Raw genomic sequence first — 26,242 nt, 5'->3', positions numbered from 1 at the left:
TCCGTTTTACCCAAGTGTATGGATAGCTTGTTGTCAGCGAGCCAGGTGCAAATTCTACAGAGTTCAGCACTGAGGATTTTCTCCACCTGTGACTTGTCCTTGTCGGATACCAGCAGGGCCGAGTCATCCGCAAACAAGAACAATTCACAGTCGCATGCTGATGACATGTCGTTTATGTACTGTATATTAGGAACAGTAAAGGCCCTAATATACTGCCTTGGGGGACTCCACAGCTTACTGAGAGGGGGGAAACACGATGCCATTCACCTCTACCACCTGTTCCCTCCCCTCCAAGTAAGATTGCATCCAGCTCAATGAGTTTTTATGAAATCCGATTGCTCTGAGCTTATCCAACAGTATAGCGTGGTTAACGGTGTCAAAGGCCTTCTGAAGGTCCAGCATGACCATGTCGCAATATTTGCCCGCGTCCACCTCATGTTTGATGTGGTCGGTCAGATAGAGAAGGTATGTGTCAGTGGAGTGGTTAGTTCTGAAGCCGGATTGGAATTTGTACATGAGTTTATTAGTGACGAGGTAACTATCGACCTGTTCATAAACTATTTTCTCCATTACTTTCGAAATGGAACTGAGAATAGAAACAGGTCGGTAGTTGCCAGGTTCTAATTTGCTTCCTTTTTTAAAGAGGGGAGTTACTCTTGCTATCTTGGCCTTGAGTAATTGATAGGTTTATTATGTGCGTGATGATTGGGGCAATGGTGGTGGCAGAGTCCCTGAGGACTCTGGAGGGGATATTGGGTGGAGCGCGCTCAATTTTTTAAGCACCTCGTCAGTTGAGACCATCTCTAATTTGAAATTGTTGTTGGATACTCCTAGCTTTCTGTAGAAGGCTTTAATGTGTTCTACACCAAAGCGACCAGAGTGGTGGGACAGCTTGTTGACTAGAGTTGTGGCTATGCTGGTGAAAAAGGTGTTAAGTCTGCTTACTACCTCTATTTTGTCTGTAATGAGGGAGTCACCCTCTTTGATGTTGATGTTGGTGAGTCTGGTTTTTAGTTTCTGGCTGCAACCAGGAAGCTGGTTGTTGAGGATTTTCCAGAGCTCACGTGGCTTATTTGTGTTTTCCTCTATTTTGTCGTTAATGTAATTTTTTTTTTTACTGTAGTGTGTGCGAGTCTCTACCCATGCGCCTTATGATGGATGACGGCGAGACTCGTGCAGTCGCCAATAAAGTGCGCTCTGATGAGTGAATCGTGAGGTTCAGCACATGCATTTTGTGATGAGTGAATCAAGTGAATGGATTTACTTTGATGAGTGACTAATAGGTACCTGAGTCAGTGAAAATAATCATGATTACCATTACTATAGCATAACAGCGTCTCTCTCTATGGGTACGTATAAGTGTGTGCACCACTGTTGTAACTTTGTTTTCGTTTTGTGCAAGTTGTAACGAAAAAATGTACCAGCAAAATTTCTGTTTATAACGAGTGAGGAGAACTTAAACACACGTTGTAGTGGAGGCTTTGCGAATACATAACTGGAGTTTTTAATCACGGTTATTAGTAAAACCAGTCAATTGTTGCATCCCTAATTTGGCAGTCCTATCTTAATACTGGGCAATTTGTGATGTCCAAGATTGACGACTGTACCAAGGTGGGTATTTCGAGTAGATGCTCTTTCCCAGGCTCTTCCTTTCTCCACCTGGAGCTTCTGGTGTTATTCCTTTTAATTTTCTAAACTCTTGATGAAAAAGACAGTGCCATTGCGACGATATTTTTTGAGGAAAAACAAAAAAAGATAGTTACTTTCTGTGTACGCCTGCGAGTTGCCATGCCCTCTTATTGTGCTTGACTGAAAGCAACTACAATACCGTCATGCACCACGACGATAAAGAGGTCTCACTCTGTCATGAGACTGATGTTTGTGGCTTTAAATAGTGGGCATATGATGAGTTATATCTAACAAGTAAGGTAAAATGTTCTATCTTAATTGTATTAATCAGTCGATTACATGCAAGAGGGAACTGGTTTTCTATTGCATAGTCTAGTTATGTTAATCCAAGCTTTTAAAATACTTAAACATGATCCATTTAAGTTGTTTACATGCGTTAAAAAAATACTTTCAAGTTAATTCATGTAATAATAAAAAAAATAGTGCGCATGTAAAAGTACTGATTGTCAAATTTGAAATTGAAGTAGGTAAGGAATCAAGCTATGGCCTCATTGTGTTTTCCAATTCATTCCTTCAATCTATGTATTTTGAAGGTCACATCCTTTTTTTCAGTGCAAACTCCCATTCGTCAATGTTTGCACAACAATGTGTACCTCAAGATCTTTAAGTTAAACAGTTCGGGGCTGAGTTTGTGGACCATCATTTGTGTATTTGTAGAAGTTAGAATTTGATCCAAATGTCTTTATATTGAAAAAAATATTATTTTCATTATTGACTCTATTGAACACATTTCAGATGCAACAATTCTTGCCTGGCCTCTATCTCGTTTGGATGGAAGAAATCCCTATAGAGACGTACTCCAAAAAAAACAAATGGAGGAAGCCTTTAGAACAAAAAAGGGAAGATCTACTCCATAGTTTCATACGAAAATCAAATAACAAACTTTAAACTTACCTGTGTGTCCCAGCGAGCACCCTCCATGTAAAGCCCATGAACATAAGCCCCTTCGCGAGGTGGTGACGTTAGGTCTTCACGATATTTCTTGGTGACATCACACTGTAGACTCATGCTATCCAAAGGCCACTCATTTCTGACATACAAATACAACTTACAATTACTGCATCACGAGATGACAGGATTTTAAGCTGCTCATCAGTACAATACCTGCGAGCCATGGCCTGCATGATTGCAGTGAGGAAAGATTGGGGGTTGAAGAAGCCAGCCAGCCAAACCGCGGAGGGCAAGACAAAGTCAGTTGACCAAACATCCAGCTCTTTGATTCTGGCCAGCAGGTCAGTGAACCACAAAACCAGTCCAGACATGGAAGGGTAAGCACGCTTGGTCCAAGTATCTGGCACCATCACCAGAAATATAGCATTCTGAAGGTTTTCCATATCATTGGTCATGGTTAGTTCTCCCTGAGGAAAACAGAATAAATTGCATTTCAAAGGATTTTCAAATGCATTTTGATTATTTTATGCTTCAATGTAGATCTGCATGCTTAATATATACATAAACAGTGGAGTCACAAAAATAAATATTTCTGGTCTTGTGAGCCAAAATTAACCAGACTGTTTTTTTCAGCCAAGCTTAAAGTTACATGTTGTGGTGTAAACTGGGAATATACCGAATGTACTGTATTTTATCCCGTGCTGTTTTTATAGGTTGACGAGCAGTCAATTTTTAAGAAAGGTTTATTGTAATAGAGAGACATTATAGAAAAATAATCAACCGGCCACTGTACCTTACAAACACATTGTCGTTTGTGTAAAACCTTGTGATAAGAAAGTCTAATTCAATATTGTGAGGAATTGAAAAAACAATCATCTATCATTACATTTTTGTGAAGTTCAAAAAATAAAAGACAAATGTATATATTTTTTTTCGTATTTGTGCTATGGACACATATTCTTGGATGGTTCGAGAATCGTTCACCTTTAGGATTGGTGTGAAGTAAAATAATATGAGTTCAGGAAAAAAAAAAATATATATACTATTGTTTTCTAATAATTTAACATGTAACATTTTTATAACAATACATTTTACAAGAATGTCCTGATATTGCTAGATTCCTTGGTGAACTGGTCAAAAAATGCTCCAAAAAAGATTTGGAGCAATGAATTGATTAACGTGGACAAGTTGAAAAACTTATTCGGGTGTTACCATTTAGTGGTCAATTGAACGGAATATGTACTGTACTGTGCAATCTACCAATAAAAGTTTCAATCAATCAATCAAAAGCCAAACCTCTCTCCCTTTGAGGTGGCTTTATTAAAACTTTACCAACATCTGGGTCATGTTAGGAAATCAGCGCTTTTTTTGATCAAGGGATAAAATAGTTTGGAATAAATCTAGATTGGTTGGAGAAGACATTGCTCAGCTACAGTACTTGATGTGTTAGGGAAAAATAATCTGTACATAAACAATAATGCCACAAGGGATAAGAAAATATGGAGGAAGATAGTAAACAGATGGATGCGCTGGCACAGAGGAATAATCAGCGTGTCCTTTCCCCCTTTGCTACTGGAGAGCATGTATTGCTGATAGTAAAGATATATACATGTGACAGCCACGACATGGTTCATGAGGATGATACGGATCTAGAGATGTATCTATGTCAGAGTAGAACCCTGGACCTTTCTTTAGAATAATCCTGATCTGCCAATTCAGACACAGCAGTAATACGATGGACCGGTACTCCATAGCTAATATTCCACCAGTACACTTTTATTTCAATGTAAAGACAAAATATGAATCCATTGAATAATGTGATGGCACCATGGCTTTTAAATCGCTGTATTTAGACTCTTAGCTTTGAACGCCTGATAACAGCTTCCGAAGCCTGATAACAGCTTTTGAAGTCTCCCTTAATCGCCCCTTAAACATCAGGTCTTGAACAATGTCTATTTGCTGTTCAAATGCTGTATTTCCGCAGATTTAGGGAAAGAAAGCTGCTGATGACACTCTGTGAGGCTCGAAACCCACTTACCTCTGAGAACATCTAGTTTGTCGCAATAGAGAGGTAATGTTAAAATAAACTTTGATTGATGTTAATCAATTGTTAGTTTTGGTCTTGGTCTCATGAAGTCAACATTTCAATAGCATAATGATAAAGAACACAAATAAATAATATTTCTTATTGAACCAGAAAATGTATTGGTCGATTCATTAAATACACTTTATTAAATTTTGCGGTTCAGTGAATACTGTATATACTCGCCATTTGCAGAGGTTACGTTCTCTGGTCATCTGCAAAAAGTGAAAATCTGTGAGTAATTGAAACGCCGTCAGAGAAAAGGTTTCTCCAAGTCACGTCTACATGATCCACACTGCTTGCTTGCCTGTTGTAGTTCCAGTAATGATTTACGATCCTATAATTTGTGTTCACCTCACTGCAAGTTTTTATTCCGAATTGTAACAAGTTGGCTGTCAAAGCCACATTAAAGCCAGTGCCACAGCCAGCAACACACAAGTGCCACCTTCTTATATAATGTCACGTCTCTGTCAACAATTTATTATCACATATATTTCTGGACTATTAACTTGAGGTAAATGAAATGCGAAAAAAAAAATTGGGGACAAAAAAATAGAAAATTATGCATATTTGTGGGCTTATAAATTCAAAACTGCAAATACATGGGGATCTACTCTAGTACACCCTGAAGTTTCACCCAAAAGCCAATTATCTCAAGTGTTCATGAATAGTGTAAATAAAATGGCCTTGTTTCACTAATTGCCAACTCTGCACTTATTTCTTACAATCATGAATTATTATTGACTGTCTGAATTCAAATCGTTCCTACCTTTAGACCTAAGCTGAGCTCATTGAGGGAACGTCTAATTTCTTGGGTGAGGATATTCATGCGTTCACATTCTTGGAGCATCACCACCTGATATGGAGTCCTCTCCTCAGCTTTACCCAGCAACTCTGCCATGTTGAACTCCTCAGGGAGTTTCTCCATAATCTCTTCCAGCTCTGAACGCACCTTGAGAATAAATACATATATGATGATGGATCAGTTGGATTATAAACACAAACGTTTTAATTCCATAAAGTAACGCCTTGGTTTAAGATGCTGACAAGATAACGCTCACAAAAGGATGATGTCAAATCAATTCAGCACTAACATTGCCTGACAGTGTTTTGTTTTGAATAAAAAGAGCCATAAATATTCATTAAATTGTTTTTGCAATGCCAGCACCTTGCATTCAATAACACTCTAATCCCTTGAGAAAAATCACATCATATTTTTATGGGCAGGTGATGAAAGCTAATGTTTGTGTCAACATTTTCGCAATGCAAACAGCATCCGTAATCAATCTGTGGATTACGTGGCTAACAAAGAATGTGAGGTCATTACGTCGATGGACTTTTCACTTCAGATATCTGAACTGAGGTTGGCAGCTATGTAGCAAATGCAAAGGGGCCTCCATTGCTAAAAGCTGGTAGACAAGATTCAAAGGTCACACATAATAAGATGTTTAATTTGACAGGAGTGATTGGAGAACATCTACAGAACCAACATACCAACTCAATTTGGCATACTTTAACACTAGAAGTCCCAGCATTTTTCTGTCTACCTAGAAGACCCAGAGAGGGGTCATTTGGCCCGACGCTTTTCCCGAATACACTAATCACTCATTTTGTTATGGTAATGAGGCTGTTAGGGGCAGTTTGTCTAGGTAGACAGAAAAATTATACATGTGGGAAATGCCGAAAGGAGCAATGGCGGTGCCAGGATTGTGAGTGACTGCTCAAATGTATGTCAGTCACGTTTACATGGACATGGTTTTTCATTCTTTGTAAATATGCTTTTTTCTTTGTAAATTTTTTTTTTTAAACTATTTTTGGCACACAAAAATAACAATTGCTTCTGCAACAACCCTCCACACCAAAACTGGGAAAACAGTTGCTTTTTCATTCTTTGTAAATATGTTTTGTTTTGTATTTTTTTTAACAATAAATGTCAGAGTGTTGATCCCTTCATTCTGTTGATCCTTGCAAAAACACACACAACCTACCTCAGAACTAAAGCTTGAGCTGTAAGGTCCCCTCCCCCACACAGGCTCAAGTGGCCCCCTGCCGTGTGCCACTAACAGCCACATTTTCATAACAAAAGGAGTGTCCACAGGGGGGACTAGGGGTCAAATGACCCTCTTGTGTGTTTTCTAGGTAAAAATGTCAATTGACCCTTCTCTGGGACTTCGCGTGTTAAATCAGACTTGAAAGAGTGTCAATATTAGAAAGGCGGTGGACTTCAGTTTCCATGGAAACTGACTAGCATGACTGATCTTAGCGTAAAACCTCAAGATGCTGCTCAATTTTTGTTAAATACACTATTGAAGTTCATCAACTTTTAGATAATAACAGTTAAATCATATTAAATGTTTTATTGGTTCATATCCCAAATTTCATGAAATGTTGAAAAGGCATTTCTTGAAAATATCTATTTTTATCCACACAGGTGTCTCTAGACGTTAGAGACACCTCTACAGTAGCAATAAATACATGGTAGCAGAGCTTTGACTTCCAAACGTATCTGTTTACACATGTTTTCATGACAAATTATCAGTGCAACAGCAACAGTGGCGGCTGTTGGACTTTCAATTAGGGTAAGCTAATTTTCAGTCAACATCAATCTGTTATTTACATGTAAATTCTACCCTCTGTTTGTTCGCTAGCTAGGGCTGCTGTGTGAGGCTAGTGTGACCGTCCCTGAGTGGTATAGAACGGTGAAGGGGCTCGCAGCAATAGCTGCTGATCGTTGGGGCCTGTAACAGTAGCGCGTCAGAAGTCAGTTCATTTACCAGTAAAGTCTCCAATAACACTAGAAAACGATTCGCTCAGAGGTTTGGAGAAGTATCCAGATCAACTCAGAACAACAGAATAACATTTTTAAAATTGCCTCGTTTTTTAGATATTTTTTAAAGTTTACAGATTCACTCATTTAGTTGTCAATCAAATATTCAGCCTCGGGTAATCTAATCATAATGCAAAAGGCAATTTTTCACACCCCAAAAAGGTCCACTTTTTCCTATCCTAACACAAATTCCACTTGAGCTTAAAGTGGAATTGCACTTTTTTGGAATTTTGCCTACCATTATGAAAGACTCTTACACACATCTTTTTTTTGTAATATTCTAAAGATGATAAAAAAAACGCTTGCAAGATGCGACTAATAGTAGTCAACATTCTTGCCTTAATGCCCTGTACACACTGTAAGTATATATATATATATATATATATATATATATATATATATATATATATATACATATATATATAATGCAGTAATAGACACATTCATAACAATATATAATATGTTTTATATACACACTGCAAGTATATATATATATATATATATATATATATATATATATATATATATATATATATATATATATATATATATATATATATATATATATATATATATATATAATGTAGTAATAGACACCCACATAATAATATGTAATATTTTCAATATGAACTGTATTTTTGTCATTTTAAGCATTACTGTAACTTATTTCATCAGTGCTTTTATTTCCGTTCCCATAGTAGCGCACTCCTGATTTCCGGCAACAAATGTGTGTTCCTACTTCCAGAAACAAAGGCTTGTGTGTGCTCTAATCATGGTAGATATAGTAACTGACGACGAAGACGACTATTTTTGGACAAATGAGGATTCAAAAACGTATCTTTTTAAAACTGAATATACGGAGGATGAACTACTGGTTTTAGAAGCAAGCGCGAAGAAACGTGGAGTAAACGAAAGATGAGGGAGTCAGGACCGGTGTGAAGTTGGAGCCAAGCTGCGGCGACATAAATTAAGTGAAGTGAATTGTATTTATATAGCGCTTTTTCTCTAGTGACTCAAAGCACTTTACATAGTGAAACCCAATATCTAAGTTACATTTAAACCAGTGTGGGTGGCACTGGGACCAGGTGGGTAAAGTGTCTTGCCCAAGGACACAACGGCAGAATCTAGGATGGCGGAAGCGGGGATCAAACCTGGGACCCTCAAGTTGCTGGTACGGCCACTCTACCAACCGAGCTATACCGCCCCAAATGGCGAGCTTACCCAAAATAAAATAAAGTAAAAAACGGCACTAGTCACTATAATATTGATCATGATACACGCAAGAAATCAGGCTTGTTATTACAACTACAGTACATACGCTGTCTGGCTAGCTGTGTGCAAACAAAACATGGAATAATACTTTACATATACTGTAATATGATTGTTCATGTTTTTCAGTCAGAACAGACTGGTGTCCTATTGCATTGTGTTGTGCATTACAAACTCAAAAGTCATTTAGCTGCTGACACAGAAGCTAGCTTATGGCTAATGCCGTAGCATGCCGTCACAAGGCAATGTGTTCCTATGCTAGAAAAATAGTTCCTCAGTGTTCGCTCTTACAATAACATCGTCGCTACAGCTTGGTTATTACACGGGTTATGGAAGGTAAATGAAGCATTGTTGGCGGTTTTTGAATGCATTTTTAAAGTGATTTAGAAGGAGAATGGATTGCTCTAATTAGCAGCTTTATTAGCCACCTATAAGGGACCAATTTCTACGAGTTAGAATGCAAAAAAAACCAAAAAAAACCTTTTGTCTTCTTATAGGCATTGTGAACAAAAGGAATATTCCAAAAGAAAGTGCAGTTGACCTTTAAGAATTTTCCTACTTCCACATTTGCTGACCCGTATGAACCATTCCAACACCAAAATATTCAGATCATTCATTCTATTTCCTACATTCCAAAAACCCCAGAATGACACATTTTTTGGCCCCAAATTTTGCAATTCAATTGAGTAATTTTTCCACATTTCTTCTCCCATTCAAACTATTTCAGCATCAAAACATTTAGGCTTTCCAAATCCCAAAGATCCCCACATTTCTCAAACACAAATTCCCCAATAGCTTTCTTATAACTTTCATTTTTTTCAACCCGCTTAAACCATTCCAACACCCAAAATGTTCAGGCTAACAATTTTCCACATTTGGAGAATTGTAATGTTTTCATGACAAGACATATGTGGGTATTACCTTGAGCCCAAATGTCACGAGATCGCAGCTCAAACCATTCATTTTTTAATGTGGTTTGCTTTTCCTTAGGCTTTTTGTGTGACACATTCAAAAATATGGATGTCATGGATGACCCCACAGGAGATGTAAGCATTTATTATGAAATCACACTTATTTCTAAGATAGTATGAAAGTATGTACAGAACAATGTTCAGATGGGACAAATTGCTTCAAAGTCAAACCTAATCAGTGGTCTCTAGTATTCTAGAACATGTTTGCTCTCAGAGGTTATACTAGTACATTCTAACCACAAATCCCCCTGCCTCCAGTACAGACGGATGTATAATTCATCCTTACCTTCTCCTCTCGAGTCATCCCTCCTCCCTCACCGCCTCCTCCATCCCTGGGCTGCAACTCCAACACTGTGTGGAAAAGCTTCTCAGAAGTTTGCGTGAGGAAGCCAATCTCAGCATTGGGATGAAGGCTATACAGATAGGGCGATTCTGCAGGTAAGGTGTCATCAATATACTGGGGGGGGAACAAGAAATCCATGTCATATCATTCCTGACACTTTTTCATCTTTATTTCCCCCACGATGTTCACATTTAACAGGAAATTACTAAAGCGTCTCCCTTAAACATCATGATACATTGTAATATATTACAATCATACTGCATTACAACAATTAGGCTCTGTTTACACTGCACACCGAATCTGATTTTTTTGCCCTCAAGTGACACAGAACTGATTTTTTTGCCAGTCTAAATGCTCCAAAGTGCTTCAAATCTGATCTTTTGGCATCAGATTCAGGCCACATCAGGAGGTAGTCCTGAATCCGATTGGAATCTGATCCTTTCAAATGAGACTGCTGTCAAAACGCAATGTGACCTGAATGTGATTTTTTCGTCGGCTTTGGGTGAGCTAGGTCATTCGTGTGCTGGAAAAATGTATATTTTCATCACGGTTCTATTCAAGACGACCACATTTTCAATGCATCACTTTTAAATAGTGCGTAAATAATAAGCTATATGTAATATAGGAATATATCATTTAATTCTGAAGAAATGGCGATTGTTGAAAGACCGGAATTGATGCTGTGAGTTGAAAAATAAAGCTCCCGTAGAGCCACGCTTATGTCCCTGTCCCCTCTACTTAACAGCCATAAAAAGATATTACAGTATATACATACATCCATTCATACATTATATTACTTTCATTTACTTTTACGTAAAAAAATACACTAATTATTAAGGTGTTGCTATTTTTACTTTATTTCGTAGTAATAGCGACTTCCTCCCAGTCAACTTCCTTTGTTTTCACTTTATCGAAGTGCGCACACAAGTGAAGTCGAGGCCACATTGGGGCCACATTGGGGCCACTGTGTGTTTACAATGGAGTCTGATACAAATCACATTTTACTTGCAGTGTATACAGTCAGCTGGGAAAAAATCAGATCTCCAAAAAATCTGATTTGGGCCACTTTTGGCCTGCAGTGTTGACATAGTCTCAGAGCCACTAGTTGCTAAGACACTGTTTTCATCCAAGAAGCCATAACACTTTATGTGCTCATCATCCTTTACAACCTTGGGCTTGACTTGCACACATTAAGTCCCTAAGTGACCTTTAGGAATCATTGTATAGTGCTTGTCAAGATATGGCTTTCTCAAAATGGCAGCGTGCCAGGTAAGCTTTTTTAACCACTAGGCTCAGTGGCCTTGTGGTTAGAGTGTCCGCCCTGAGATCGGTAGGTTGTGAGTTCAAACCTCGGCCGAGTTATACCAAAGACTATAATAATGGGACCCATTACCTCCCTGCTTGGCACTCAGCATCAAGGGTTGGAATAGGGGGTTAAATCACCAAAATGATTGCCGGGCGCGGGCACCGCTGCTGCCCACTGCTCCCCTCATCTCCCAGGGGGTGAACAAGGGGATGGGTCAAATGCAGAGGACAAATTTCACCACACCTAGTATGTGTGTGACAATCATTGATACTTCAACTTAACTTTAACTTTAATTTTGCCATTAAAAAAACCTAACATTTAATGCTTTGATCAGGTACCAAATATAAAAATGAACTCTTTTTAATACATTTATTTACTGAAGTCATGGAAATATCACTAGCTGGCTTTTAGACTAAAATAGCTATGGAAATCCTTTGTTAGAAAAATAAATGTGTTCCACCTGGTCCGTGGCATCTCCCCCATCAATTTATTTTAAATGGATATATCTTCTTACGGTATAAAAGTGTTGCTGCCAAAAGGACAGAAAAAACATAAATAATGAGATGTTTGTGGCTGAAAATTCACACACTTGACGGGTTGCTAATGAGGCATTTTCCATCTGCTGGTCTTTAATGAAGATCAATATGCTTGTGTGTTGGGCAGCACATTAAACAAACTTTCACTTGTCATACTCTCTTGATGTTGCCATTTTATACGCAAACACTTGTCAGCTGGTTTGATGTCTTCTGTCATGTTTACCGATATATTTCTTAAAACTAAGTAAAATGGCTGAGTCACTCCTTTCCTCTCCTGTGTCTCTCAGAGATATACTGCTCAATAAGTTAACTCCAGATGGCTATGTGGGATTGGATGGCCTTTGTAATAAATAAATTGTGTTTTTATAGTCCTTATTGTGTGCGGCAGCACTTGACACAAATGACCCCAGCTAAATTGTGACTTGACTCTGTCACTTAAGGTTTACGCATATATATATATATATATATATATATATATATATATATATATATATATATATATATATATATATATATATATATATATATATATATATATATACCGTATTTTTCGGAGTATAAGTCGCTCCGGAGTATATGTCGCACCGTCCGAAAATGCATAATAAAGAAGGAAAAAAACATATATACGTCGCACTCGAGTATAAGTCGCATTTTGGGGGGAAATTTTTTTGATAAAATCCAACACCAAGAATAGACATTTGAAAGGCAATTTAAAATAAATAAAGAATAGTGAACAACAGGCTCAATTATTATTTATGACGCATAAATAACCAACTGAGAACGTGCCTGGTATGTTAACGTAACATATTATGGTAAGAGTCATTCAAATAACTATAACATATAGAACATGCTATACGTTTACCAAACAATCTGTCACTCCTGATCGCTAAATCCCATGAAATCTTCTTCCTCGTTGTCGCTCCTGGTATGCGCCCCGCTAGCGTCCTTTCTTTCTGCTGCTCGATCGCCGTTCTCTGCTGCATATTTCACTATGTCCAGCTTGTAATCTGCAGTATATGATTTCCTTTTTGTTCAGTTTTTATAAGTTACCGCCAATGTACACATGATCCATTTTAATAGCTACGGCAGTAGCATATAGCATATAGCAGTTAGCATCCCATGACCCACAATGCACTTCTGCCATGACCCTCCCCCGCCAAATTCTTATTGGTTGACGTGTGTGTGACGATTGCTGACATTTTGCTTCGTCTCTTCCGTGAATGAGATAAATAATATTATTTGATATTTTACGGTAATGTGTTAATAATTTCACACATAAGTCGCTCCGAAGTATATGTCGCACCCGCCGCCAAACTATGAAAAAAACTGCGATTTATAATCCGAAAAATACAGTATATATACATATAAATAAATACATTTCAAGTGTATCGATCTGTGCTCGGCAAGTTTGCCTTCCAAGAGATAGGTATCGATCCAAGATCATTTTTAAAGGGATTCGATTGATTTTATCGATACAAGAAAAAGTAGAACTTTGGATTTTAGAACAGTAGACTTTAATGAAGTGTAGCACTTTAAATAATAAAGATGCTAAACGTTAACTCATTTTTCCCATCTGTGGCATCGTCAGAACAAAAATGGCGGATATATAAAGTGGTCAAAAAAAGTTATAGCAAACACCACCATACTGTGACACGTGAGACTGTGTGCCTTTAAGAGGTGGAGCTGTTGTATGTGATGTGTACGAGTGCGGCAGCATGAAGGGAGTCCTACGAATTTGGGCGTCTGTGTGTAGAGTGTAAAAATGTGTTTTTTTTTTTCCAAGATGGCTGCGCCTCATGGCGGCAGCTTCTTGCGAGCGCTCCTGGAAGTGTAGACCGATTTGGCAAAAATACCCCTCAATTCAGTCAATTTCATGGCTGGCTCACAGCGTGTTCACTCCGTGATCACTTACGACCGACTTACGATTCTGGATGTGGAGAGATCGGGCCATTTTGGGCTGAAAGATGCGTGTACGGTGGACCTACTCGCTAGCTTGGAAATTCTTCGCGAGCTACATCTAGCAGTGGCCTTTGAAGCAGCGGCGTCCACTACCAGCGGAGACCGTCAACGAAAGAGACGTAAGCGGTGCGCTCGGAAGCAGAAGCGGGGGTGTCGGGCGGGGCTAACAACAAAGCTAAAGGCGTTGTTGTTAGCGGGGCTAACGAAAAAGCTAAATGCTAATCCACAAAGAAGCGCTAATAAGGAGTCTGTTAAGATAGAACTAGCCAGCGCCAGGCTGGATAATCCCTGCACACATAGCAATTCTCTTAGAATAATATACAACTCACATAATGTTTTTTCTGCGTCAGAGGTGGACATGCATTTTACTGAGGTGGCAAACAATCTAAAAATTCCTGTCATATCAATTCCTAGATATGGTCGAAATTATTTAAAGTGCACTACGCATAATAAACGTAACATTATTAATATTGCTACTACGGATACTTTCAACAAAAACTCCTCGAAACAGCCCACCACCTATAATATGGGCTTTTTAAACATAAGGTCATTGTCTTCCAAAACGTTATTAGTTAATGAAGTCATTAGAGACAACAATCTTGATGTCGTTGGTCTAGCCGAGACCTGGCTCAAACCAGACGAATTTTTTGCGCTGGGTGAGGCGTCTCCTCCTGGCTATACGGGAACGCATATTGCCCGTCCCATTAAAAGGGGTGGGGGTGTTGCACTAATATACAACAAAAACTTTAGCCTTACCTCGGACCTAAATAATAAATATAACTCGTTTGAGGTGCTTACTGTGAGGTTTGTCACACCGCTGCCTCTGCACCTGGCTGTCATCTACCGCCCCCCAGGGCCCTATTCGGACTTTATCAATGAATTTTCAGAGTTCGTTGCTGATCTAGTGACGCACGCCGACAATATAATCATAATGGGAGACTTTAACATCCATATGAATACCCCATCGGACCCTCCATGCGTGGCGCTCCAGACTATAATTGATAGCTGTGGTCTTACACAAATAATAAATGAACCCACGCATCGCAACGGTAATACGATAGATCTAGTGCTCGTCAGGGGTGTCACCACCTCCAAAGTTACGATACTCCCGTACACTAAAGTAATGTCCGATCATTACCTTATAAAATTCGAAGTTCTGACTCATTGTCAACAAACTAATAATAATAATAATAACTACTATAGCAGCCGCAACATTAATGCTGCCACAACGACGACTCTTACTGACCTACTGCCTTCGGTAATGGCACCATTCCCAAATTATGTGGGCTCTATTGATAACCTCACTAACAACTTTAACGACGCCCTGCGCGACACCATTGATAGTGTAGCACCGCTAAAGCTAAAAAGGACCCCTAAAATGCGTACCCCATGGTTTACAGAAGAAACTAAAGCCCAGAAATTATCATGTAGAAAGCTGGAACGCAAATGGCGTGCGACTAAACTTGAGGTTTTCCATCAAGCATGGAGTGATAGTTTAATAACTTATAAACGCATGCTTACCTCAGCTAAAGCTAAATATTACTCAAATCTCATCCACCTCAACAAAAATGATCCTAAATTTTTGTTTAGTACAGTAGCATCGCTAACCCAACAAGGGACTCCTCCCAGTAGCTCCACCCACTCAGCAGATGACTTTATGAATTTCTTTAATAAGAAAATTGAAGTCATTAGAAAAGAGATTAAAGACAATGCATCTCAGCTACAACTGGGTTCTATTAACACAGATACGACTGCATATACGACGGACACTGCCCTCCAAAATAGTTTCTCTCTCTTTGATGAAATACCATTGGAGGAATTGTTAAAATGTGTAAATGGGACAAAACAAACAACATGTTTACTTGACCCAATTCCTGGGAAACTTATCAAGGAGCTTTTTGTTTTATTAGGTCCATCAGTGTTAAATATTATAAACTTATCACTTTCCACTGGTACTGTTCCCCTAGCATTCAAAAAAGTGGTTATTCATCCTCTACTCAAAAGACCTAACCTCGATCCTGACCTCATGGTGAGCTACTGGCCGGTGTCCCACCTTCCGTTTATCTCGAAAATCCTCGAAAAAATTGTCGCACAGCAGGTAAATGAACACTTAGCGTCTAACAATCTCTGTGAACCTTTTCAATCCGGTTTCAGGGCAAATCACTCTACGGAGACAGCCCTCGCAAAAATGACTAATGATCTATTGCTAACGATGGATTCTGATGCGTCATCTATGTTGCTGCTTCTTGATCTTAGCGCCGCTTTCGATACTGTTGATCATAATATTTTATTAGAGTGTATCAAAACGCATATTAGGATGTCAGACTTAGCCTTGTCTTGGTTTAACTCTTATCTTACTGACAGGATGCAGTGTGTCTCTCATAACAATGTGACCTCGGACTATGTTAAGGTAACGTGCAGAGTTCCCCAGGGTTCGGTTCTTGGCCCTGCACTCTTTAGTATTTACATGCTGCCGCTAGGTGACATCATACGCAAATACGGTGTTAGCTTTCACTGTTATGCGGATGACACCCAACTCTACATGTGTCATGTCTGTGTTAATCATGTTTTTGTTTTGCTTGGGTTTTGGGCTCTTTTTTTAGTTCCTGGTTGCACTTCCTTGTTTGGTTTAGTTTCCATGGTCACCCATTAGTTTTCACCTGTCTTGTCACGCACCTGTTTCACATCCTCATGTCACGCACCTGTCTCACGTTTTCACTAATCATGTCACCAGTATTTAAGGCCATTGTTGCCAGGCAGACGGCCTGGCGACATCACTCTGTTCACCCTCATGATCCATGCTGCTCTTCCTTTTGCCCGTCTTGTCATGTCAAGTAAGTTTTGTTATTGTTCATAGTTTTTTGCCTTTGTGCTAGTGTTTTGTTTTCATAGTCTAGTTTTGTACTTCCGCCATTGTGCGCGCCTTTTGTTTTCATAGTCAAGTTTTTTTCCCTCCGCTGTGAGCGCTTTTTCTTTATCCCCTTTTGAGCCTTTTTTGAGTTAATATATTAAACATGTCCTCACCTGCACGCCACGTTTGGTCCAATTCCTTTGCACCACGGGAGAACAAACCACGCCACAGACCAAGTCTTGACAGATGTCGCCAGCAGAAGAGTTCTCCCGCAAAATTGGACGAGGGAGCGTGGGAAGTCCTGCACGCTATGGAAGCGGAAACACTGCGCTTTTCCCCCAGGGAGCGCAGGGGGATGATGTGGGGGCCCGGAGGCAAGCTGGTGCCGATCGGCGCGTCACTCCCGCCCCAGAAACGTCGCCAAGGAAAGACTTCCGCGAGTGGACAGGATGCATCACTCCTGCGGGCTCCTCCCCCTCCGGGCGGAAATGGAAGTCAGCCAGCCTGGCAGCTCAAGGAGCACTCCACAGACCTGGAGATTTTTTTTCCAAATTCTTTACCGGTTCAATCCAAGCCACCCAAATTCCATGCCCCGCCCCCCAGGACTCAAGCCACGCCCAAGTCACAAATTTTTTTTTCACCCACAAAAGCCCAGGTGGGGGGGAAAGAAAGACTTTTTGGACAGTTTGGAGGGGAGGATTCTGCCCCCCTCCTGACCACCCTAGACCCACCCAAAGAAACGATTCCAGACCGCAGGGCGCGCGTCTGGTATCTGCTCCTTGAGGGGGGTCTAGGGCTGGGAATTGTTCAGGTGGGGTGGCTCAGCATCGTCACGCCAAGCCACAGCCTCCAGCACGACCACCACCACCAGTCTTTCATCACACCAAGCCACAGCCACCAGCTCGGCCACCACCGCCTGTCTTTTGACCTGCCAAGCCACAGCCACCAGCACGGCCGCCACCACCAGTCTTTCGACCTGCCAAGCCACAGCCTACAGCTAGGCCACCTCCACCAGCTCCACGCCAAGCTCCACGCCAAGCTCCACCACGCCAAGTGCCACCAGTCGCAGCTCCACGACGCCAAGTGCCGCCAGTCGCAGCTCCACGACGCCAAGTGCCGCCAGTCACAGCTCCACGACGCCAAGTGCCGCCAGTCGCAGCTCCACGACACCAAGTGCCGCCAGTCGCAGCTCCACGACGCCCAGTGCCGCCAGTCGCAGCTCCACGACGCCAAGTGCCGCCAGTCGCAGCTCCACGACGCCCAGTGCCGCCAGTCGCAGCTCCACGACGTCCAGTGCCGCCAGTCGCAGCTCCACAACGCCAAGTACCGCCAGTCGCAGCTCCATGACGCCAAGTGCCGCCAGTCGCAGCTCCACGACGCCAAGTGCCGCCAGTCGCAGCTCCACGACGCCCAGTGCCGCCAGTCGCAGCTCCACGCCAAAACCAAGACACACCATGCCAAGACCAAGACACACCATGCCAAGACCAAGTCCAAGACCCCCCATGCCAAGACCAAGTCCAAGACCCCCCATGCCAAGACACACCATGCCAAGACCAAGTCCAAGACCCCCCATGCCAAGACACACCATGCCAAGACCAAGTCCAAGACCCCCCATGCCAAGTCCAAGACCCCCCATGCCAAGACCCATGCCAAGACCTATGCCAAGACCCATGCCAAGACCAACCATGCCAAGACCCATGCCAAGACCAACCATGCCAAGACCAAGTCCAAGACCAACCATACCAAGACCAAGTCCAAGACCAACCATGCCAAGTCCAAGACCAACCATACCAAGTCCAAGACCAACCATGCCAAGACCAACCATGGCCACGACAAGCTTCGCCACACCAAGCTTCGCCGCCTGCTTCATCTGCTGCTTCTACGCCTGCCATGACGACGACGCCGCACCTGTCTTCTCGTCGGCCACGGATATGGCCGCTGCCTGGTCGTCCGCCACGCCAAGTGCGCCCACGTCATCGTCTGCCACGGATGTGGCCCTTCCCGGGTCGCCCACTTCGCCTGTGGCGGCGGCGTTCCACTCGCCGCCGCCACATGACTATGCCTCGGTGGATTCGGGGCCACTTGGCCTGGCGACCCACCGCCATGTCCCCCTCCCGCCCCCCCATGACTCTTGTTCATTTTTTTGTGTTGGGACATCTGGGATATGTCCGTAAGGGCGGGGCTCTGTCATGTCTGTGTTAATCATGTTTTTGTTTTGCTTGGGTTTTGGGCTCTTTTTTTAGTTCCTGGTTGCACTTCCTTGTTTGGTTTGGTTTCCATGGTCACCCATTAGTTTTCACCTGTCTTGTCACGCACCTGTTTCACATCCTCATGTCACGCACCTGTCTCACGTTTTCACTAATCATGTCACCAGTATTTAAGGCCATTGTTGCCAGGCAGTCGGCCTGGCGACATCACTCTGTTCACCCTCATGATCCATGCTGCTCTTCCTTTTGCCCCTCTTGTCATGTCAAGTAAGTTTTGTTATTGTTCATAGTTTTTTGCCTTTGTGCTAGTGTTTTGTTTTCATAGTCTAGTTTTGTACTTCCGCCATTGTGCGCGCCTTTTGTTTTCATAGTCAAGTTTTTTTCCCTCCGCTGTGAGCGCTTTTTGTTTATCCCCTTTTGAGCCTTTTTTGAGTTAATATATTAAACATGTCCTCACCTGCACGCCACGTTTGGTCCAATTCCTTTGCACCACGGGAGAACAAACCACGCCACAGACCAAGTCTTGACAACATGCCCCTAAAGCTGACCAACACGCCGGATTGTAGTCAGCTGGAGGCGTGTCTTAATTAAATTAAACAATGGATGTCCGCTAACTTTTTGCAACTCAACGCTAAGAAAACGGAAATGCTGATTATCGGTCCTGCTCAACACCGGCATCTATTTAATAATACCACCTTAACATTTGACAACCAAACAATTAAACAAGGCGACTCGGTAAAGAATCTAGGTATTATCTTCGACCCAACTCTCTCGTTTGAGTCACACATTAAGAGTGTTACTAAAACGGCCTTCTTTCATCCCCGTAATATCGCTAAAATGCGTTCCATTTTGTCCACAAACGATGCTGAGATCATTATCCATGCGTTCGTTACATCTCGTCTCGATTACTGTAACGTTTTATTTTCGGGCCTCCCTATGTCTAGCATTAAAAGATTACAGATGGTACAAAATGCGGCTGCTAGACTTTTGACAAAAACAAGAAAGTTTGATCATATTACGCCTATACTGGCTCACTTGCACTGGCTTCCTGTGCACCTAAGATGCGACTTTAAGGTTTTACTACTTACGTATAAAATACTACACGGTCAAGCTCCTGCCTATCTTGCCGATTGTATTGTACCATATGTCCCGGCAAGAAATCTGCGTTCAAAGAACTCCGGCTTATTAGTGATTCCCAGAGCCCAAAAAAAGTCTGCGGGCTACAGAGCGTTTTCTATTCGGGCTCCAATATTATGGAATGCCCTCCCGGTAAAAGTTAGAGATGCTACCTCAGTAGAAGCATTTAAGTCTCATCTTAAAACTCATTTGTATACTCTAGCCTTTAAATAGACTCCCTTTTTAGACCAGTTGATCTGCAGTTTCTTTTCTTTTCTTTTCTACTCTGCTCCGGGGTAGACCGCTAGCCTGTTCATCGGATGGGGACATCTCTACGCTGCTGACCCGTCTCCGCTCGGGATGGTTCCTGCTGGCCCCATCATGGACTGGACTTTCGCTGATGTGTTGGACTTTCACAATATTATGTCAGACCCACTCGACATCCATTGCTTTCGGTCTCCCCTAGAGGGGGGGGGGGGGGGGGTTACCCACATATGCGGTCCTCTCCGAGGTTTCTCATAGTCATTCACATTGACGTCCCACAGGGGTGAGTTTTCCTTGCCCGTATGTGGGCTCTGTACAGAGGATGTCGTTGTGGCTTGTACAGCCCTTTGAGACACTTGTGATTTAGGGCTATATAAATAAACATTGATTGATTGATTGATTGATTGATTTGTTGCTAACAACAACTCTTGCATAATGTGTGCTTTGACTCCCTGAGTTTGTTACCGCTTGTTAAGAAAGCGTCTAAAACCATAGAAGACGCAGCCGACACAACGGAAGTGACAGCGGTGCCAGTTATTGCGACGCAGCGACTCCCGGAACACTAGGACAAGTCATTTGATGAGAAATGAATGAATAGAAGAGGTTATGGAAATTAGTAAATGAGGGGCCAACACCATCAACAGGGATGAGAGACATACACTACCGTTCAAAAGTTTAGGGTCACATTGAAATGTGCTTATTTTTTAAGGAAAAGCACTGTACTTTTCAATGAAGATAACTTTCAACTAGTCTTAACTTTAAAGAAATACACTCTATACATTGCTAATGTGGGAAATGACTATTCTAGCTGCAAATGTCTGTTTTTTGGTGCAATATCTACATAGGTGTATAGAGGCCCATTTCCAGCAACTATCACTCCAGTGTTCTAATGGTACAATGTGTTTGCTCATTGGCTCAGAAGGCTAATTGATGATTAGAAAACCCTTGTGCAATCATGTTCACACATCTGAAAACAGTTTAGCTTGTGACAGAAGCTACAAAACTGACCTTCCTTTGAGCAGATTGAGTTTCTGGAGCATCACATTTGTGGGGTCAATTAAACGCTCAAAATGGCCAGAAAAAGAGAACTTTCATCTGAAACTCGACAGTCTATTCTTGTTCTTAGAAATTAAGGCTATTCCACAAAATTGTTTGGGTGACCCCAGACTTTTGAACGGTAGTGTACATACTGCCGCACACCTGAGACGCTGTCCGTAGTTGGCGAGGTCAGGGCGGAGAACAGATACTGTATAACCGGGTCGGGGTAACTTTATTTAGCAGGTAAATCTACTGTTAAAATACTGGTTAATGTGCTTTTATTGACATTTGCTTGATTGTTTAAAATGTGAGCAGAAAGTGTTTCCTCTTGTTAATTCAGGCTAAAGTGTTGGTTGCATTTCATTGAATTAAGATGTGAATGTATTGGCCATTAATTGTTGTTTACTTGCTTGTTTGTATCCATATTTCATTTTTACATAATTCCCTTACAAGGAATAACAGGAATATAGGAAACTTCAACTGTGAACAGCCCATCATTTTTAATGCTTAGTGACAGACACAAAAAATTATATAAAAAAAAAAAAGTTTTAAAATTATTATTTTACTTATTATTTAATGATTAAATTAAACCTTTTAGTACAATATTTGCATATTATATGTCTGGACTTTAGGAACACCCTGGGTCTGGTTTACTAAAAGTTTGCATGTACTTAAACACCTGCAAACTTGTAAGCACACGCTAAGCTGATGTACTAAACGTGTGCAAAGTGGATTGTCTCTGGAGTGAGCAGAATAAGGCGTGCAATCCATTTACACAAAATATACGCGCATCATGAAAACGACGACAATACTGGGAGGAGAAAATGCAAATATAATTATTTAGCATGCGCAACGTAATTTATCAACACTCATCACCGTTTTGGGAGCACTATTTTGCGTTTTATTGAGCACGTGTCAGAAGGACATGCAAACATGCAAACTGACAGTTCCACACACGACTGCAGGATCAGTGCTCGTGCTGCACAGACACACGATGGACAGACAAGAATACACCCTCCTACGTGTGTTAGTCAACATTTTGGAAGGTCTGATAAAAAAAAAAAAATTGACATTTCGTCTATTTTATATAGTTTTATAAGTGCCGGAGGACTTAAAAACAAATTCAAATGATGTGTTTTGGTGTCCTTTAGTATTTTTTTTAAATGACATTAATTTTTTTCACATATAGAGCATCCATCCATCTATTTACCACCACTTGTCCCTTTCGGATATATATTATTAAAATATTTCTTATATGATAAAAACCTATTTAAAATTGAAGTTAAAGTATTTCTTAAATATAGTGTTGGAATTAAAAATGTATTGTATGTCACTTTTCTAAATGTTTATATAACCTAAAATAAAGTTGTTATTGGTTTAACCTGTTTTCTTGACTGTTTTGAGTGCATTTACACAGTACGGGTCAAAATGACCCGCAACATAATCAATGTCATTTTTTTTCAACATAATACAAGGGTTAAGTATGCATTTGTTTGCGTCTTCAGCACAAGTAAGTGCAGCCTCTCTCCAATGGACGTTGAATAAAAGGGGGTTCTGTTGAAAATGCACTTTGGACTGCTTCTAAAATTCCCATAAAAAGTGGTACATGTTTTCTGCATATTAGAAAACATAACAAAACGCCGCAGGGAGGAGGGTTATAACATGAATGTGCAGTAGAGAAGTATCACCGTGGTGATGACTCCTATAGTACACCCAAAATCCTCATTGCACATGCTGTTTATCGTGTGGTATTTGGATCTTAGTAAATCAGGCCCCCTGTGTTTTTTTCCCTGATCATACTGAGAAATATTCATATTTACAGTAGCAATACAAGAGGGGAACAACTTGTCATAAGTGATGCGTTCAATAAGAACATCTTTTGACAAGTCGTTAATGTGAAAGTATTGATTAGTGGAGTTTCTTTGAGTAAATTGTTCTGCAGTGAATTGCTGTCTTTAATGTGCTGTTTACCCTGAGGCATACTGGGATCAGTTATTCCAACACTAAATCCGAATGCATTGAGATCTTAACACACACGCACACGCAAACGGACACACACACACACACACAGTTCATGCATCATTTGGAGATCTTTGTTTGTTCGCATTCAAAGTTTTAAAAGTTTGTTAACTCCACTTCTGATTAATATTTAGAAAACTACAATTTGTGAAGATACTGCGACCCTACGGTGAGTTTTATTGCTATTAATTTGGCACGCTCATTTGTAAAAGGATGTGATTAACAATTCAATTCCAGCAATTCTCAGTCATCGTTAGTTTGCTGGAGGTTGCTGGTGTCCATACATCTACCTGTGAAGGACCAAGAATACCCAGGGAAGCACTGATGCAATTTCCCCACGGGTTTAGTTGACTTCAGTTGAGAAAATAACATGCTGACTTAATTTACCTGGTGATAGCCATTATAGTCCATGTTTCCGGGCAAAGGGAAGCCAGGTGCAAGTAATAGCTCCCCTTCCAACATCTCAGGCTTGATGAACTCCTCCAGGTAGGTTGAACACAGACGGCGGTCCCAGTCGTCTGTGATGTGACCTCCATACATGATCTCTCCAAAGAGGTAACGCAAATCATCATAGGGAACCTGGGAGTCAAGGGGGGATAACTCTCTTTACTTTTACGTTGCCACTATTTCCACATTCACACACTGATGGCGGGAGCTGCCATGCAAGGACCTAACCACGACCCATGAGGAGTAAGGGTGAAGTGTCTTGCTCAAGGACACAACGGACGTGAATAGGATGGCGGAAGCAGGGGATCGAACCAAGAACCCTGGGCGCTCTACCAACCGAGCCACGCCGTCCCCAATTGATGACAGTTGTGCACTAATGCAAACCTACCTTGGGAGTCGCCTCCAGGTAGTTGTAGAGGACACTAACAGATATTGTGAGGTCTCCGGTGTTAAAAGGGTACGATCGGTTCCAGCCTTGAGGACCAAACTTCCTCCTCTCTGCTACCACAGCATGGAAGTAGCACAGAGCGAAAAGAATACTCTTAAACTCATTCTCCCGAGCACACATTTCCAGTGTGTCCTGAAATGAAAACATCAAATGTTGTCACTTACTTTATGGATGACATTAGTGCATTAGAGGTACAAATTAGTCAAATATAAGGATCTAATCAGGTTCATGTGTTTGTGATGGTAGAGGCATATTTTGCAAACGGTATACATTAAAATGAGGGGCAGAAAGTGAATATTGCCTCGTGTCAACTCAACAAATAGAGTGCAGCTCAGCTTATGGCGACCAAAAGTAATGGCAAGCAAATGTGCCAAGGATAAGCCAGAGCTTGACAACCCTTCTCCGTCAAAATCTCCTGTTTGGAAAGACTCAGCCTTTCCGGTGAAACAATGTGTCCAAATTGAAGGCCCTTGACATACTTTAAAAATAAAACTAATTCAATGTTAATGAGATGTTATGAATATAACTGGGGCTGTCTCTAAATAGTGGACTATTTGATGATTGATATTGATTTTTCCATTCATTTATTTTTAGACAGTACAACAATATCAGCACAATATTTAAACTACAGTAGTTCCTTATTCCCGTTTATTACATACAAAATTGTTTGAGCAAAACAAAATCAAACATACACAATAACTAAACAAAAGCTATTACAAATTTAAATATTTTGTTTTTCGGCCCCAAAGTCTCTGTGCCCAAGGAATTATTTCCTGAGTTGGTAAAGAATAACAAAAACTACAACCAAACTATTGAAAAAATACATTTATTTTCTTGTGTGTCGATTAAATACTGATTTTACCTCTGGTATCGACACCATCAATTTATATTTCAATCCGCCCTCTTACATGCTGTGTACTGACAATGCTGATACACTAACAGTTGTTATATTATCCTCTCTTTCTGTTATTAATCTACTTTTTCATTTCCTGTTTCTAACTGCTTACTTTCCCTGCAACAGTTGAGTTTGAGTTTATTTCGAACATGCAAGTATACAACATGATACATCACAATTTCCAGTTTCTCTTTTCAACATGTTCGAAAAGGAGTAGGAAGAAGCAGAGCTTATTTAATCCTACCCCTTTTCTTTACATAACAGTTGCTAAAACTTTTGTTCACTTCCTGTTCTCAATTTATTCACGATATACTCCATAAGTAATAACAATAAAAATAAATAAATAAATAATAATTGGTGAAGTAAGTTATATTTCATATGGTGAGATGAGTAAAATAATCTTGAAAATGAATGGATGGATGAGATAAATTCAGAATGTTTATCATGGTTCTTCATTTTTGTACTTTGTAAACAATTTTGAAGAGTTTCTTGAATTGGATCATATTACTACATTGTTTGATTTCTTTGCTTAATCCAATCTATAATTTAATTCCACATACTGATATACTGAAGGTCTTAAGTGTTGTACGTGCGTACAAATGTTTTAAATTACATTTTTTCTCTAAGATTTTATTTCTCCTCTTTTGTTGAGACGAATTGTTGTACATTCTTGGGTAGCAGGTTATAGTTTGCTTTGTGTATAGTTTTAGCTGTTTGCAAATTCACTGTGTCGTGGAATTTCAGTATTTTCGATTTAATAAATAAAGGCTTTGAATGTTCTCTATATCCAACATTATGTATTATTCTAACTGATCTATTTTGTAACACCGTTAATGAATGAAGTGTACTTTTGTAGTTATTTAAAAAAGTACAGGGTTACAGCTTGACGTCTTTAAGTTGACTAAGCACTTATTTGTCGGTGTTGTTTAAAACTAGCTTAGCAGTTAGCTTAGCAGTTAGCTTAGCTATTAGCATGCCTGCTCCCGCTTGCTCCCTGAGTGTACCATGTTTAGCTTTGTCCTCCAGTGTTATTACTTGATGAGGAACTACCGTATTTTTTGGAGTATAAGTCGCTCCGGAGTA

At 40.6% G+C, this 26,242-nt stretch overlaps 1 protein-coding gene across 5 annotated transcripts in view; it reads right to left on the bottom strand.

The window, feature by feature from the left end:
* Positions 1–26,242, bottom strand: part of dnah9 (dynein, axonemal, heavy chain 9) — a 426,092-nt gene that overhangs the window by 24,248 nt on the left and 375,602 nt on the right. For all 5 annotated transcript variants that reach the window (XM_062056457.1, XM_062056460.1, XM_062056461.1 and 2 more), the window contains 6 exons: positions 24,205–24,396; positions 23,757–23,948; positions 10,017–10,187; positions 5,433–5,615; positions 2,794–3,047; positions 2,584–2,719 (listed from right to left, as the gene is read on the bottom strand). In XM_062056457.1, coding sequence (XP_061912441.1) covers positions 2,584–2,719; positions 2,794–3,047; positions 5,433–5,615; positions 10,017–10,187; positions 23,757–23,948; positions 24,205–24,396 — 1,128 coding nt within the window. The remainder of the gene's footprint in view (positions 1–2,583; positions 2,720–2,793; positions 3,048–5,432; positions 5,616–10,016; positions 10,188–23,756; positions 23,949–24,204; positions 24,397–26,242) is intronic.

Source organism: Entelurus aequoreus, linkage group LG08, assembly GCF_033978785.1.
Source record: "Entelurus aequoreus isolate RoL-2023_Sb linkage group LG08, RoL_Eaeq_v1.1, whole genome shotgun sequence".
Classification (NCBI taxonomy): domain Eukaryota; kingdom Metazoa; phylum Chordata; class Actinopteri; order Syngnathiformes; family Syngnathidae; genus Entelurus; species Entelurus aequoreus.
This window is presented reverse-complemented; position numbering and strand designations above follow the sequence as displayed.